Source organism: Hippoglossus hippoglossus, chromosome 9 (assembly GCF_009819705.1).
Source record: "Hippoglossus hippoglossus isolate fHipHip1 chromosome 9, fHipHip1.pri, whole genome shotgun sequence".
NCBI classification, from domain to species: domain Eukaryota; kingdom Metazoa; phylum Chordata; class Actinopteri; order Pleuronectiformes; family Pleuronectidae; genus Hippoglossus; species Hippoglossus hippoglossus.
This window is the reverse complement of record NC_047159.1, coordinates 13085613-13103431: the sequence shown is the minus strand read 5'-3', so window position 1 is coordinate 13103431 and position 17819 is coordinate 13085613. Positions and strand designations below refer to the sequence as shown.

The following is a 17819-nucleotide window of genomic DNA, read 5'->3' as shown; positions in this document are numbered from 1 at the left end:
AGCTAATGATATGGATAAGTGTACACAAAACCCAATATACATTTCTGATGTTTGAAACAAAGTGAGTATATTACACTATATTACACAGAATACATATATATCAGCACATGTTGTAAAGCTTTAGTATGTACTTCACAAACAGTCACACATTCTGAGACATTTCTTTCTCCAAACATCACTGTGTGTGTTGTTTTCCTTTTGCAAAGATATGCAAAAGTTAACCACTTTACTTTCTTTAATGTCTGGGTTCCTGATCATAAGGATTATTTAAAGATCTATCTAACTCTAATGGTTTTGGTCTATATCTCTCTGTGGAGATGAGACCCTCGCCAACCAGTCGTCTTCTTTGGTTACTTAGCTTTTCTCAACATTTTGTACTACTTCCTACTACAGTAGGACCCACATAACTACTTCTGCAGTATAGTATTGCCGTAACAATGCAACAGACACTGCCCTCATACAGACAGAGGGATTTAAAGTCATTAACAGAAGTTAGGGCACCTGTAGAAATTGTTTGCGTTAACTTTCAAAGCTTCATTTATTTCCATTGACGCAGGAAAACTGAGTTAAGCAACATCCCAATCCATGAATAAGTCTGTTTTCTATTAAATAAGTTTTCAGTTTTTGGTGACCTCAACCTTTTTTTTTTTTTTGGGCCACACAGTTTATTTTCAGTCCCTTCTCAAGTAAAAGCATATATCCATTTATATCCATCTCTATTTGATTTGGAGGCTTCCCTGCAACAGACCAGCTCTTCCCATCATAAAATCTCCAAGAATCTTACAAGCTATCACTAGCTTTTTCAGTCTGCATCAACTTTGCCAAAATCATCGGCAGATCATTCTGCAGCCAAACCAAGGGAAGAAAATGTTATCCTCCACATCTTGGAGAGGAGTGATACACAATTTACAGAGACCCTTTTGCTGCCAGTTGCGTGGGGTCGAACATCAAGTCCTTACTGATCATTTGTTTCAGGAAGAAAAAAAAGGAAAAAAGAGAAAATATAAGACTAAAGCTGGATTTTTATTTATTGACAAGGTGTGGTCTTATGATATATAATTAAAGTGTAATTGTGTAAATGAGAAATCCTCCAATCAGAGCACTGCCCCTTAGGATTTTTACCTCTTGACTAACCTTCAGAAAATCTATCTTGAAATAATGTGACAGAAAAGGTAACTGCAGTACAACACACCAGTATCAACAGAGAGAGAGAGAGAGAGAGGTGGAATCTACCTCACAGCTACAGGAGAATATAATATGGAGAGAATGAGCAACAATCTCCTAAAATGACAATGTTGTCTCACACATAAAACTCTCAAGTTCATATATGACGACCCAGTAGAGCGCGTTGGCGGCAGAGTTTGAGTATGCATCTGGGAGAGGGGAGGAATTCGACCCCTGACACAATACAAAAAATGTTGCTGCATTTATTCTTTGGCTGATAGTTTAATGTTCTTTTCCCAAAGACTTTTTTTCAGTTGGGGCTGAAGAATGAGGGGGCCGACATTCCCCAAATGCAAGGAAAAACGTTTTTTTCCCGCTGTATAAGAACAGGTTGACAGCAGTGAAACATGTCGTTCAGGAAGCGTCTAGGGAAACGGCCTCACTCGTCATTTCTTGTAATGTTTTGAGTTAGTTGAAAATGAGCAGGAATAAGCAGGTGTATGGACTAAGATGTAACAGATGGTCGGACTGCTTCTCAGAGACATCACAGTGGCTCAGACCAGACATACATGCAGAAACAAATGATATCTGAATAGTTTCTTGTCAAGCTGTCCAGAGAGTTAAACCGTAAAGAACTATTAAAAAGGAGTTTTACTGCACTGCAGAATTGAGTCTGTTTATGTCATTTCACAGGAAAATAGGATTTAGAATTGATATCAGCATAAAGAACTAAAAACTAATGACTGCATTATATGACAGTTTTTTCTTATAAATCTATTACAATATCCCAAAAAAGAGGAATAATAATTTTCAAATATAAGAAACAAACAAACCGCTGCACTGACTTGTTGAGAACAAACCTGTGATACATGCACATAACTAGAACCAAGACTACAAACAGATCAATACAACCCACAACCTAAGATTAAGAGTAATGGATTCCACTTGGAGCCAAGCATCTGAAGTCAAGCAATTGGCCGGGACAACTAATCATTGTTTAGATAGTGAAACTCAAGAAGCAGAATTAACTCTTTAAAAATAAAAGCAAAACACATAAAAGGATGTGCATTTGTGATAGATAGAATCTTGTTTTTTAACAAAATAAAAGCTGAGTGTGCCTGAGTCTTTGCGAGTTGTTCTTTTGAGTCTGGGGGAGGGAAGAGCCATATTGACAAGATTGGAAAATTCCTATTGATTATTCTTCTTTTCTCTGAGAGTCGGCTTGTTAAAAAAGACCCCTCTTGGAAACACAATCAATTAGCAAGATAGTGCTTGCCATTGATCACCCCAACCCCCCCCCCCCCCCCCCCCCCCCCCCCACCCACCCACCCACCCACCCACCCACCGCCTCATAAGGCTCAGGCCTTACGATGGATCCCTCCACAACATGCCTTATGACCAACTATTGATCTCAGCTTCCCAGCCAAATATAAAAGCACACATATACGCTCTCACACTGAGAGTTGACCCCCTCACATCCAAACCACATAGTCTAATACTAATACTGACATCTGCTTGTCTCCATTGTAAACCCATGGTTCACTCATAAATGCAGAGGCCAGCTTTGGCCCAGAACCAATATAGTTTCTCAGAGGTCGGAGGTCAGCGTGGCAATAATGCTGCCATTAAAAGATCTGCCTGGGTTAATACTGAGAACACTCAGAGTCACAGTGAAAGCAGCATATCAGTATTGTACATGGGGGTGGTTAGATATATATATATATATATATTTCATTATGTTGATTTCTGATAGGGAACAAGGACTAAACCCAGATGTGTGAAACTGAGGGAAGCAGCAAATCAAGATTTTTGTCATTTATAAGCAACTAACCAACTGATCAACTGATCATTCCTGTGAAAAAACATCACACAATTAGAAAATCTTGTGGCTGAAACATGAAACACAGCATGAGTTTGAAGAGTTAGTGAAGATTTATAGTAGTGAGCCGGGAGGAATCAATCCACCTATCTGTCTGTTGATCAATCATCTAACCAATCAGTGCACAGGCCAGTCCATCAGTCAAAGATAAGTGACGTTCTCCACACAGAGGAGTCACATCAGGACCGCGAGGGAAACGCTTCACCAGTGTTACAACCTTAAAGCTATTAGACACAGCGGGCGGATAGAGAGGCAGACAATTCTCTCCCAACTTTAGATATCTTTGTCAACGGCTGCCCTTGCCCTCTTCATCCCTCGGTCCCTCCACCCTTTACCGCTTCTCCCCTCCCTGTGGATCAGCTGTGATCTCCTCTCTCTCCTTTCACTCAAATCAGGATTAGGGAGAAGGGGAGATGAGGGAGGGGCTCACAGCAGCAGCAGCAGGAGCGGGGGGGGGTAGAGAAAACTGAAACAATATGGAAAGGAGATTAGAAAAGAGGGGGTTTGGGCCGTTTGGGGAATTGCAAACTCCCTTGTGCTTGGGTAGGTGTCCTAATGACACCGCCTAATTATGGCAAAATTAGACAGGCTAAAGGGAAGCTGGGGGGCGGCGGTGGAGGAGATGGTAAACGTGAAGGAAAAAGAAGCAGAGCAAGGGAATTAAGAAACGGGGAGCGGAGAAGTGCACGGGAGGAGCATGTGGGAGCAAATGTAAAAGAGCGAGAGAGGTGCGCAGAAGTACAGACACAAGTTGAGGCGGGGGGGAGGAAGGGAGCATGGGGCTGAGAGTGAGAGAAAAAAAGGAGGAAAAGAGGAAGAAAAAGGAGTAGAAAGCGGCGGCTGGGCGACTGGGGCGGGTGGGCCCCAGCACGCTGCATGTTAATTGGAGAACAGGTGTTGGGGCTGGGAGCAGGAGGCTGATTATTGGAGCCACAGAAACAGACCGTCTCCTCCACACACACACACACACACACACACACACACACACACACACACACACACACACACACACACACACACACACACACCAAACACACAATTGGACATAGGCTGCACACACACACATATATCCACGCATACACATGAATTATTTAAGAGCCAAACAGTGACTAGGGAAAAAGGTCAGAGTAGGGGTCATGCAGACACACAGACAATTGCACATACATCCATATACATCCATAAATAAACGTGCATGGATGCTAACACACACACACACACACGAAAATATACATCCGTTTGTATGCACACAAGCATTGAAAAACATACTCAGAACATACACACACATCTTGGCCTGTCAATCTTTCTGCTCTCGCTCTTGTTTTCAGTGTATGTTGTATGTACACACACACACACACACAAACACACACACAAATGAGAGAGTGCACATAAGGTGGGATAAAAGGGCACAGGGCCATGCAAAATTCCATTGGCTTATCAGAAATTAACTGGCTGCTAATAGGCTGCTCCCTGAGGAGAGGATTTCGCAGTCCAGTCAAGAGGGAGAACCCCCATCAGGACAGAAGCCCCTATCGGGATATGCCTGGTGTGATTAGAGAGTACAGTAGGTCAATGATTCCAGTTATATCAATCCTCTCTCTCTCTCTCTCTCTCTCTCTCTCTCTCTCTCTCTCTCTCTCTCTCTCTCTCTCACACACACACACACACACAAACAGAGTCAAACCAAGATTGACATCGTTCTTTCCACACCAGCACGCTGCCCAGCCACTTACAAACACATTTCATAGAGGTTTAGCCATGTTAGGAGGAAGTATAAAAAGAGCGCAGAGGGGTTATTGGATGAGAAATGTGCTACAGTAAACGAGAAAAGCAGCTGCTCCGAAGGTATTCTGGGAAAATTCAGAAGACAACAGCCCGATTTTTCCATTATATGAAAACTATCTTCAGCTGAGATCCTCTGAGACACACTGTCAACGGCCAGCCAGCTTGAACTGAGGAGGGGAAAGAAAAGGGTCCTTGACGTATATGAAGTGAATGTTTTCTAGACAGACAATCATAGGGAAAGACAGAAGGAAGTAAAGGGGGAGAGGAAAGCAGGGATTGAGGGAGGGAAAGGTGAAGAAGGTTGCATCCATGACATCACAGAGAAAGTATTTCACATGCGGTCCGCTTATGAGCATTCATCACACTAGTTAATGCCAGGCAGACACGCGAGACCTCCGAAATCCCTCGGACGTGAAGGCCCTCACACACGCTGATTATGGCGGTGGTCATCCGCCTTTAAGCCAGATAACTGGCTTTCAGGGTGAACATTCACTACATGTGTGAGCCTGTCTGATGGTATGAAAGATCCACATGCTTCGGATAAAAAGAAAATATATGCCCCTGACAGGTTTCAGGTGCAATGTCGGCTGTTAAACGTAATGAGAGGCCAAACTGAGACAGATCCCTGAAGGCCGAGGATAGATCAACAGATAAACATAAAGCTGAAGAGAGAGGAACACATGGGAGACAGACACATACTGTAAAGCTGCTTTCAGACAAGCACTGAACTCCACAGTCTGTGTGAACGCAAATGTCTGAGTGAGTTTATCCACCTGGCCTCCTAGTATAATGTCCAGGAGAAGTCGATGTGAGAACACAGCAGGGGACGCAAAAATGACAAAACAAAAAGAAAACAAAAATTTCCCAGTGAAAACGCATCTGTACACACGTAAAAGACACCGGAGAAGATGTCTAGAGAGTTTGTGGTGATAAGAGGTGACAACGGTGTCAGGGTGCTGTAAACATGATCATGTGATCTCCGCAGCAGAGTTAACAGGTCACTTCCTGTCTCTGTGTGCTGCACGTGGCGGGTAAAATCCGTAGCAAATTCTCCAGATTTTACCCGGAGGTGATATCTGAAAATGTTTTATGTTACAGCCTGACGCTGTTCTCAGTGATTGGTAAGATCTCAGCACAAGAGGCTTCATGATCACTGGCACTGTGTGTGAGTGAGTGTGTGGGTGCATATACACAAAGGAAGGACAATGATGTTTGAGGTGACGGCCACTGTGAGGGGGCATGGGTTTGATCTCATTACCTGTCAATGATGACGGGGTCGGAGGGCGTCTCGTTTCGGTTGCCGCAGCTTTTTTTCTCACAACAGCGGCTGAGTGGGCAGATAAAGAGACACAAAAGAGGAATGAAATAAGTTAGTGTTGGAGAAACAAACAAATTAAACAAGAGGAGCCATCATTTGTCTGGCCCATCCACATCCTCGGGCCCAGACTGCACTGTGCCTCGCAGTCGGCCAAGATCCAGCAGCACACAAAGGAGGCATGAGAGGGGAGGGGAAGGAGAGACAAAAGAATAGAAGAGGAAGAAAAGGTACAACAACACACCCTACAAACAGTGAGAGACCATTCAAAAGTGAAAAGCCAGCCAGGCAATCTGTCACATTGATTTCAAAATCAAACTCAACCCCCACACAGCCTTATTGCGTGCGCACAGATACACACACACACACACACAACATCCTACCATTCGTCAGCAGTCCTGTCCGAGGAGCCTGCTGGCCGCCCCCCCCCCTCCCCAAAGTCCCCTTCACTGCATAACAAAAGTGCCCCCACCCCTAACCATCTGCCACCCCTACACCTCGCCTCACCCCTCTCGTGTCCCAGCTTGGCCCTGCCCTGCCCCCCTCCGCCCCCCTGTCAGACGGCCTCACTCCCCAGCTGTGACGCTTGCCCTCTGCCTCCTCGGCTCTGTTATTAGCCAGCTGTGAGTCACATTCGGGCATCTGCTGGCTACACAATGGCAAGGCCCACTCCGTCTAAGCCCATTTCGCCCCGTCCCAGCCCCCTATCCTTTCCCCCTGCTGCCCCCGAATCCTGGGTCACTGCCCCACTTCCACACCACTCTCCTCAACTTCTTCTCCATCCATATTGGCAAAATTAGACCCATATTCTAACCCAAAACCCCTTTGGTCCTTAAACCATGATTACACTTCTTAAATTTGCTCTGCTAATAAAGGGACTTTCTGACAATGGCTGCACCAACACACTTGTTCAAAAGATGCAGCCTCGACTGGAGAGAGGTGCTACAGAATTGATGAGGAAAAGGTGGATTATTCCTCTTAAGTGTGTCTGCTGCCAGTCAGCTGAGGTCTATCTGAAAAACTCTGAAAAGCCAAAGAGAAAGAGAAAGATGGTCTGGGAAGAAACAGGAGCTGGATGGGAACACGCTGCGTTACAGCAGAAACCAGCAGGGGCCCACCACTGTAACAAGGGTGATGACGGACAGCCTTGACTTAAGGTTCAACCACAGTCTAGTTTTCAAAAACCTACAGAGCCCCAAGCGTCATCCCAAAACCACATTTCAAGCTGACTGAGACAGAGCAGAGTGAAGGAGAGTAATGGATATTTGGATTTGGTCCCTCAGGGTTGAAGTTTCAATGAGTGTGCGTGTGTTTCCTCTGCGTGTGTAACACTCACCTGCACATAACCTCGTGTGTGAGCAGAACTCGGCACATTTCTGGATTCTTGTTTTGTCCCTCGTACGCTATAGGCTGAGAAGAGAGGGAGCAATGGGACAGATTCAATTTCATGTAGAGACGATAACACGTCTATTTATGTAGCTGGAGGTGGAGTCCATGTCAAGAAGACTTAAGGAAAGTTTACTAACCTGTTTAGTGACAGAGTCGATGAGTCGTGCATAAAGATCTTGCTCCGTTCGAACCCCTGCACAAAGAAAACACAGAAATGAGTTGCTAATAAGGGCTCAAACTGTTTAGTATGGGCACAAGTAAGGTTTTTAATGTCAAATTATTATCTTTAATTAATTTTCCAAAGAAATGTAATATATGCACTCAGTGAGTAGATGAGAATTCAAGTTAAAAAAATACATTTTTATTGTGCAGATAAGCTTCACATCATTGAACCATAGTAAATTAATGCTGAGTGGCTTAAATCCAATCTGCAAAACATAAGTTGTTTCAGTCATGATAAAGTATCACCATAAAAGAAGCAGACGTATTTGTGTCTAAACTTGTTAACCCACTCAAATAAAGAGAAGTCCAATGCGCTGAATATTCTCAAAATGAAGTGGAAAGATTTATGATATAAATTTTTTTTAGGACAAGCGCTCAGAAAAAGCACTGAACTCTGTCCAGCAAACATGGAGGAATAAGATTGGCATGCAGTTCATATTTTCTCTCTGATGGTTTCTGAGGGGATTGAGAGTTATTTGATGTTTGATGATTATTACTCATGTTCTGCTTTGAGGACAGAATTTACAACCAGATTCTCACGATTTGTCAGACTTGTTATTTTTGTGGTTATTTCTGTGTAAACGTTTGTTTTATTGTCAGGTTCCGTTGACCGATGTGAGACCAGTTGTGCACCAACAGGTAAAATAGCAAACGATCAGTGTGTTGAGGGATTACATTTCTTAATTTATACTTTTTAGGCTTGTTTCTGACGTCTATGTGATCAGTGAGTGAGATTCCTAGAATCACCTGAACCTCTGGATGCTCTGGAACTTCCAACGTAAATCACACCGGAGAGGGAAACGACATGTAATGAATTGCTTCTTGAGAGAGGAGCGCATTACACAAGGAATTTTTATAGAGACTTTGTAGAGTATTGCTTTTAAAAATGTGTTCTCCTCATCAAAGTCTCGATTGAGATGCCTTTGATATTGCTTGGGGGAAGGGGATGAGAGGAGGGGATGTAGAGAAAGTGCTTTTGGTGCATGTGCTTGTATGTACGGGCATGTGTGTGTATGTGTGTGTATGGAGAGTGTATGAGGGGGTTGCTCTAGAACATGTCTTTTATCTTCTCTCCCATGGGTGCCAATGCGATGGCAGAGTAGGGGCAGCAGTGGCTCATGGGAACCAAATTTCTCTGTGTATCCCCCCGATCTGATGTTGAAGCACCATGGGGGGTTGGAGGAGTTGGGCGGCTGAGGAGGGGAGCGGGGTAGCAACATGTACCTCATTTCTCCGTGTACGTGCGAGCCTGGAAGCGGCTCCTCACACAGCTGAGCATTGAATTGTACAAACCCCAGTGATCATGAGCGGAAGGAGCTCGGAGAAAATAGTTGAGGAAGGAGAGGATGCAGAGGAAGATTACTTCGGAACGATGTGTGTTGGGTTGGCGCACCAGGGTCATTGGTGAACTGTATGTATACTGTATGTATGAATTTAGACACTTCAGAGGCCAAAGAATCGACCTGCAACCCATGAGCTCGTGATTGACTCTACTCACCGTTGCTGTAGAGGAGCTGCAGCTTGTAGTGCGTACCGTTGTTTGTCTTCTCTCCTGTCTGCTCCTTGATAGAGAGAATGGGGCGGACAGACAAAACGCAGGGCATACAGTTAGGCACATCTGTGGCACAGATAAGTACAGCTGGGCATCCCCATGCAGTGTTAAGCACATTGAGTCTCTCCTAATCCTGCAGCTCGTCCCTTCCCCGGGAGCAGCATCGAGATCAGAGGGTTGTCGGCTCAAAGCCTGTGTGGGACGCTGCGTTGTGCTCACAAGCTGCGTGTTTAACCTTGAGTGGGATGTTCTTTGTAGAGGTTGAACTATCATGTCTCACAAGAACTCCTAAAACCTTGCGTTTAAATTCAGGGGTCCTCAGAGCAACAAGGTAGTATAGGCAGGGTTACATGTGCATGTGAGTGTATGTGTGTGTGTGTGTGTGAGTGCCAAGTGTGTTCTAGTGTGGAAAGTACTGTATGTGAGACTGAGCAGCAGTCGAGCTTGACAGAAAAACTTCCTTTCTGCTATCCCTCCTTCCCCGCAGGCTCTCCACTAGCCATTCGCTTCTTCCTTCTCTCCCCCCTCTCTGTCTCTTGTTCCCCCTCTTTCTTTCTCCTCCTCTACCTCTCCTGGTCTTTCTAAGTGGTCTCAAAGGAATGCTCTCTGGTCCAATAACCCAGGAGGCTGGCATCGCAGAGACGAGAGCGAGAGAGCAGCAGCGAGAACGAGTATGTTGGTGGAGGAGGAGGAGGAACCAGGAGAAGGAGACAGTTGCAAGACGAAGGGGAAGGCGTGAGGGAATTAAGATGCAAGGAGATAAGTTGGAAAGTAGCAGAGCTCAAAACTTAATATCAGAAGCGAGAGTGAGACACATCAGGAGATAAATGGATGCCTGGCTTCATAAGTTTTTGTAAATATACACAGAGGAACATTTATTTCGCCTTGCCATCACTCTACCTCGCCATAATTACAAAGCAAAAACAGATGCCAGGGTAACCATGCAGAAAATGAACTCCTCCGCTGCCGCCATATCACTCTGCTCTGGCCTGTGTGGCACTGAGGGGAGCCCACTGACAGCTTTCAGGCCTGGCATTAGCGCTTCCATTTACCCTCCTTCAGAGTGGAACTATATTTGAACTTTCGGGGTTGGCGAACTCTTGTCTTTCTCACGGGGGAGAGATGTTGCCGCTTTAGGAGGGGTCCTCTCCGCTCACCACAAGGCAAAAACATCCATCAACACTGGGCATAAGGCTCCCTCTCCAGGCTGCCTCCCCTCTCCACTCTCTTTCTACCTCAACACTTCACCCCTTCCTTATTTTAGTCTTGTCCAACCTGAGGAATCCAGTTCCCCCCACAGCAGTATTTAGAGTACGGGAGGGGGGGGAAGGAAAAGACACTTTGATGATTAGTTCACTGTATAACTAAACAGGAGCGAGCACAATTTGCATTTTAAAAAGTAGTGATGTCCTCCTAATGAGGCAAGCTGCTAATTAGTCATTAGATATTCTTTTTCAATCCCACATCATCAGCTCATCGAGGGTAAAGCTTGTGTAAACATGTAGCCGTCAGCTGTTCGATATGCTTGGCTTTACTGGGGATGGGGAAGAACAAGTCGAGCACCTGGGTGCAGCTGAAATATCGCGTCTATCACCAACACGTCCCGTTGTTATTCACAGTTTTTCCTCATCATGTTTAAAACTGTGGAGATGACAGCTGTGTAGTGGGCTAATAAGATCCTGAGGTAAACACTGAGAGACACATTCACACACCTTGTCATGCTCAACAAAGTCCACAAACGCGGTCCTCTCCACCTCCACAGGTTGGCCGTGCCTGTCGTAGAGCGCCAGCACAAAGTGGAAGAAGTTGGACTTGCGCAGATTGGAGGGTGGCTGCTTCTCAAAGTGAGCTCTGGACAGAGCCACTCCACTGTTAACACAACAGAGAGAGAAAGACAGTCAGCTCACATGCACCTTCATGATATCAAAAACCATTCATGTAGTCTTATATAAACTACACTGCTGAATATAAAGGATGTCTTTGACTAAATTAGCATCTATCAATGCAGAGGCCTGCAATCTGTTGGCGGTTGAATATATTTAATCTAGATTAAACTAATTTAACTGAAGACCAGACATTTTCCTCTGCTGCATTAAATGATTAAAACTAAATTAACATGCATTTAAATTATGTTTGATTTACTGGCACTGTAAAGCCACTTATTGAAATATATAAATGATTTTAAAATCACATTGTTTCTAATTAATTCCAAAGTTTTCTCTCTCAAACTAATTATTAAAACATTTATCCATGCAATATTGTACTTAAAAAATACATTATTTATGAATACTTTGTTTTCTTATAACTTGAAGGCCTTTTTATCCCATCTATATAACAGCTTAATATGAACCAGGAAATTACACAAAGACCAGGAGGAAAAAGGGGGAAAAATAAGGAAAAGCAAAACTAAAGATTTAGCTAAAAAAAGAAGAAGAAAGGTTGAAGGTTGAATTAGCTCTTTGGATTGAGACAGATGTTGCAGCATCTTGTTTGAAAAGTGAGACACTGACTGTTGAATTAAAAAAAACACATTTAATCAGTGTTTTACGTTAGATTAACATGAAAGAACATGATTAAATCTGAAGGAGAGTCTTTCTGTAAATATAATTTAGGGTTTTATATTTTTTAGATCATTCATAGTTGAGTACATTATTGATTTTGTTGAGACAGCCACATTTCTTTTAAGAAAAAAAAAACGCATGGATTTTATTTTTTCATATAGAAACTGCAACAATTTACCTTTGTCAAATTACCTTAAATTATAACGTTAAGTAGAATCGTTTATATCAAATAAACGTCTTACAGTGCGAATTACGCCATAATAACGTTCTGTCATTAATTGCTATTTTATTATCATTAGTATTTATTATGATTAACTTGTTGCCATTTTTATTTCTCCTCATCATGCAGCGTTTTTATGGCCGATTTCTACACTTCGGTTTGTAGAATGAAAACACTGATGAATGTTTGCTGTAGAAATTAAAAATGTGAAGAGGATGATCGAACATCGAGTGAAATGTGAGAAACAGGATGAAGAAGAAGATTGATTCACATCTGCTGATGAGAAGAGATGTTAAGTGGCCGATGTTTTATTTTAGCTGGAAAACATCAGCAACATCAGCTGAGATCGCTGCTCGTAGGAAAATATACTGTGATGCTGTCACATATACCGAGACATTGGAAATTATCTTAAATGTAAGTGTATAAACTAAAAGTGTTAAACTGAGCTTTTGCACATCAGGAGATTCACAGATCCCATGACTTTAAATCAAAGTCAAAAGTTCTGATTATTAGTTTTACATTTTGCAACATGGGTCAACTTTCTTTATGTTCACAAAACCAGAGCTTTCTTTTAAAAATTTAAATAATAATAACAATAATAGAGACATGTTCTTCCATTCAACATCAAGCAGTTTAATTAAAGAGGACTCGTGTCATCTTTTGCAACAAGTAGTTTACGGTTCTTTTCTGACGCATGTTCACACGTTAAATATTCAAATAATATGAACTATATTGTGATAATGAAAATAACAGTTGTCAGGTTTGTGAAGAGCTTGAGTCTAAATGATGAGCCGCTGACATGTCAACAGATGAGCTGGTTTGTACTGTACCTTTGCGCCGCGACGTTCGCGTCCACAACCCCGACATTACGCACCCACGACCGGATCGGATCCATCTCCTCTCCAAGACTTCTCTCTTTTAATCCGCTCACTTCTCGTATCAGATGCTCCTGAATCCCGAACATTTAAACCCCGTCCGATGGCGTGGTGGACTTTTTATGAACTTATAGGGGGAAATGTAAAAACTGTGTTTGGAGAGCTGAAGCACTTTGGCAAACAACAGAAGGTCCACCCCAAGAATCTGCGCTCCTCCAGAGCGCCACAACAAAAACAGAGAGTGCACGCAGCTTTGAGGGATAAATGACCGGTGCTGTGGGATGTTTCACAGGGCGTCTCACAGAAAAAAGAATCCACACAGAGTTTCTTTTAAGGCTCAAACAATGATAATAAATACACTCCCCCACTGATTGCGAGCATTGTCCACGCGCAAATCTCCTGCGTCAGTTGGAGCGCAAACGATCACCTGCTCGGTTGGATGAACTCCTCGCACAGTCTCCAGCTCCGTCTCAGGATAATGTTTAAATATCAGTGTGCAGAAAGTCTCCCTTTGTCAAGAGGCCGGACCGGATCAAAACAGTTGATCCGAGGGCCAGGAAGCTTCGCAGTGAACCGCTGTCTTGAAGCATGAATGAGACCCTCTGCCGGGATAGAGCGTGGAGGAGGGGCCTTAGTGCCATATGGGGAACCGATTGTTGAAATGGATGCTCTCATTGGTGTAAAGTGCATCCGTTGTTTGGACTTCTGCCACATTCAGCATCCAACCGGTGACTCCTTCTGCAAACTTTTCACACACGTTAACTTCGAGCAGGGTGACCAGGCAGGGGGAAACAAATTGTTGACGTTTATATAGAGAAAGTGTAAACCCCAGATAGTCATTTAAGGAAGAAATATATATTAAAAGTACAACTATTATTGTTATTGTTATTATTGAAATTTAAATGTGAATAATGGGTGTGCATGTCAAGAGATGGGTTAAGCCTCTGCGATCAATAATATTCTCATTATTCAACATCACAATCAATGCGTAAAGCTCATAACGTGTGTATTTCAATCACTAATTGTTTTGTATTTACATCTATTTATTAATCCCAAAGCCACTTGTTAATTGTGGTTTTCATTCATTGCTCACCCAACCGGTCGAGGCAGGTGGCCGCCCACTTTGAGTCTGGCTCTAATAAAGGTTTCCTCCAGTTAAGAAGAAGTCTTTTTTCTCTAAGTGTTTGCCCATTGGTGGAAACGTTGCTCTATAACTTTTAAGGTCTCAGCCTCACTACATATAAAGTGCCTTGACATAATGTACGTTATGATGTGGCGCTTATATGCACATAAAATTGAACTGAATTGTCCTCGGCTCCGAACAGTGTCCGCAGCAGCAGCAGATCCTGTTTGGTCTTTTCACTCCAGTCAAGCATTCAACACAAGTGCGCTCTCGACGGGCGCGCATTCAGCAGCCCTGCCGTCTGCCGCTTTGAACGCACTGATTCCGCTGAGGAGGCATCGCATCAGTGTCAGCGGCAACAATGGACGTCTGGTTGCTCCATCAATCTCCGCCAGCAGCGCGCAGGGCCCCGCTCTGATTGGCGTCCGGAGCGCAGCCTGACAGTGGGCCCGAAATGAGCTCTTAATCAATACAGGAGAAGCGTCTCCTCAAATCCACACTGCTCATGAATTCAGTCAAGGGGCCACATATAAAATGTAATACATATATATATATATATTTATGGGAAGTGCTGTATTTGGATATAAAAGTAATCATTTGTGACAAAGTTAATCGAGCTGCTGATTTGGATCATTTCATGGAAAAGGTCTTGGAAAAATAATAAAATAAACTGCACTAACTAACTAAAAGTGTTTGCTACACAACCCCAATGTTTTCTTTTTTCAATAATGTAAATAAATAAAAACTAAATTTCAGACTTTTGTTCTCTAACTTTCTGTGGTTTCTTTTCAGCCTGAACAAAACGAAATTAAAGCTCCACCATGTTCTGGAGCATTTTTTTGCTGCCCAGAAATTAATTTCCGCTCCCGTTCGTTTGGTGTTGAAAAGGAAAGTTTTTTTTCTTCTCCATCCTTGGTTCCTCGCCCCTCACCGAGACCATTGTCTCTGTGTGGAGTTTGTGCTCCCGGACAATGAATGTAAATCTCCCCCCTTTGGATCCCGCCCCAACCCACCATCTGCCAGCTCGGGACAAAGTCAGATGTTCCCCCAATTATGAGAGCAGTCTTGGGGAATCCATGCTCCCGAGTCCCCGCCCTGTCTCCGTCCCTCACACACTTCCCCAAAAACATGATTGACAGCTCCATTTAACCGTGAAAAATCTAAATATGATGACACACACTTAAATATGAAATTCCTCCAGACGCTGCTAATCTTCTGCCGGTCGGACGTGCGCTCTCAAATTGCGCACATGTGTTGGTTCTTTAACAGGAGGAGCACCTCTTGAACAGTGCAGACAGCGCAAGGTTGGTTTAATGCCTTGTTGAAAAACACTCATCAATGGACGCAGAGTGGACGGACGTGTGCGCAAAATTGAAGCTTCCCCTGCAAAATAAAAGTTGCAGAAATTGAAGAGAATAGATTTAAAGCTGGAATTGAGCGGAATGCACCATTGCGCAGCGGTGGAGGCTTTAGAAACAGTTTTTCCAGCGTGTAAAACACAACTGATATTAGTGAGGTCATGGTGGTGAAATCCTGAGTCAGTTTGAAATAAGTCATTAATAGGTCGATAAGAAAGGTTTCTGAGATTGTTTTCTATCAAGAAGCCATTTGGACTTATCCCATTTCAGAAAAGGTGTATTCATCCATATATCCACTTTGGTTATTTATTTGTATTAACCAGGTTATGAATTAAATAAATTATAATTATAATTTAATTTGTCTAAAGACAAAGAGAGGGTTATAGCATTATGGCTGCAATCCATCTCAAGCTCAGACTCACAGAAAGTTTTAGATTTGGCAGAAAAAACTGGTAATGCAGCAAAAGTGAACAGAAGAAATCCTTCTCTCCTCTACAATGTTGTGTGTTTTGCAGTGGATGACAGTCTGTGGGCAGTCCACGTGTCTCTCCACAGGTGAGAGGGAGACACAGAGAGGATGCGTGCGCCCTGATCATCCACACAACCCGCCAGGACCTGTCCAATAAAAGTGTGTGGTTTTGTCTCATTTGGCGAAGCTGTGAGCAGCAAGGGGCGAAAATTAGGGGGGGGGGGGGGGGGGGGGGGAGATTAGTCAAACCACAAACGTCTTTCTAATCAATTTAACCCGTTGAGTCGGTCAGCCCGTGCGCTTCAGGGTGGAGGAGGTGGAGGAGGGAGGGAGAGGATCAGTGACTGCTTAACCAAACAATGGGGTATCGTGTGCCGCTCGTCCTCTCCAGCATTCCCCTGCTCCCATGGGACACCCGGAGCCACTCTCTGAGGATGGCACGGTGTCCACGGAGGTCAGAGGGGGGCGTGGCGTGTGTGTGTGTGTGTGTGTGTGTGTGTGTGTGTGTGTGTGTGTGTGTGTGTGTGTGTGTGTCTGTGTGTCTGTGCTTGCAGGGGGATGCTCTGGGGGCGCAGCAGCTGGTCCCCGTCCCTCCTCTCCTCCGCTGAATACAACAGAGCTGCTGCGGCCCACCACCCTCCCAATCGATCGCCATATATTGCTCTTGTTTTTGTTTTGTTTACTTACTTAGGCAAGGGATTCGGATCCCCTGGGGGAGCGACCACATTTAGCCTCATTCCTCAATACCCAAAAAACTAAAATCCACAAAACTCTTAACACACATTTGGATCCATCTCAATACAAGAGCTGCACTTAAATCAATTCCTCCAAGGGAAATACACAAGGCAGCTACATGAGAGGAGCCTGAAGAGGATTTGGTCAGAGTTATTGATGTATGATAAAACTTTCACTGTTGTACTTCTGAATATCACACGCTGTAAGACCTGCATTACTATTACAAGTGTGTAATGATTTTTAAGTTTTATAAAGTGAGACATTTTTGGTTTTCTGGAGAATTGGGTGAACATATTTTTTACCTCTAGCATCTGCTCGGCACATTATTCCAAACTTTGATATGCTGAACCTCTCACACCACACACTCCGTCTCATCACATAACATTAAAAGCACATGTGCAGTTAAAGACATTTATGATGTTTCCCCTTTTACTGAAGTGAGTTAAGTTATTCATTGTGTCATGCAAGTGCCCACTTGAATGTGCAAGACTCCAGAAGTACTGTCGAGAGGTGGTTCAGCATTTGTCTGACAGGAAACGAACTTCTTACCAATAAGCGTAATGTTATTGTCTACATAGTGTCCCAGTTAATACCAAGGCAGTGTTTTGCTACTAGGCTGCGTGTCATCTTGATTTTACTTGATGTGATTCAAGAGATGAGTAGTGCTGTTGCTTGTGAGTGAAGCAGCAACAAATGGGTTTATCGTCCTTATGCAGGTTTTTTATTACCAGGGTTTGAGTGCACACAATGGTCTGGTTTTTTACATTTCAGCATTTTTCTGTGGCAGATATCAATAGTTTGGATTGACGGTCAGATTTAAGTTTAACAATAATCATTTTGAGATTTTGCCCTGTTACGTTCTGGTCTTTGTTGTCCAAAACAACAAGTGACTCCATGTAAATCAGTCTGCGTTGTGAAGTGAACATTTGTTTTAAGAGGAAAAGCCAGTGTGTGGAGTTTGTCTGGAGAGACCCTATTGCATTTTTACGTTACCTGAAGGCCACTGTAGATTCTTCTACACACTTGGAAGGAGAGAAACACTGAACCTTTAAATACACATTCACAAAGTATTTATTTCTACACCTGCAAAAGCCTTTTACGCATGTGCAATTATTTCTCTGTTATAGATTCTCTATTATATCTCTCTGAAGTATGCAGAAGACGTTTTGCACAAA

At 43.4% G+C, this 17819-nt stretch overlaps 1 protein-coding gene across 4 annotated transcripts in view; it reads right to left on the bottom strand.

Annotated features, from left to right (window-relative positions):
- ebf2 (EBF transcription factor 2) overlaps positions 1 to 13545 on the bottom strand; it is a 31627-nt gene extending 18082 nt beyond the window's left edge. For 2 of the 4 annotated variants that reach the window (XM_034596895.1, XM_034596897.1), the window contains exons 1-6: positions 12915 to 13545; positions 11016 to 11172; positions 9250 to 9313; positions 7667 to 7722; positions 7477 to 7550; positions 6084 to 6152 (exon numbers count right to left, since the gene is read on the bottom strand). In XM_034596895.1, coding sequence (XP_034452786.1) covers positions 6084 to 6152; positions 7477 to 7550; positions 7667 to 7722; positions 9250 to 9313; positions 11016 to 11172; positions 12915 to 13048 — 554 coding nt within the window. In that variant the 5' untranslated portion in view covers positions 13049 to 13545. The remainder of the gene's footprint in view (positions 1 to 6083; positions 6153 to 7476; positions 7551 to 7666; positions 7723 to 9249; positions 9314 to 11015; positions 11173 to 12914) is intronic. The other 2 variants (XM_034596896.1, XM_034596898.1) reach the window with 1 other exon arrangement.
- Positions 13546 to 17819: the final 4274 nt, after the last annotated feature.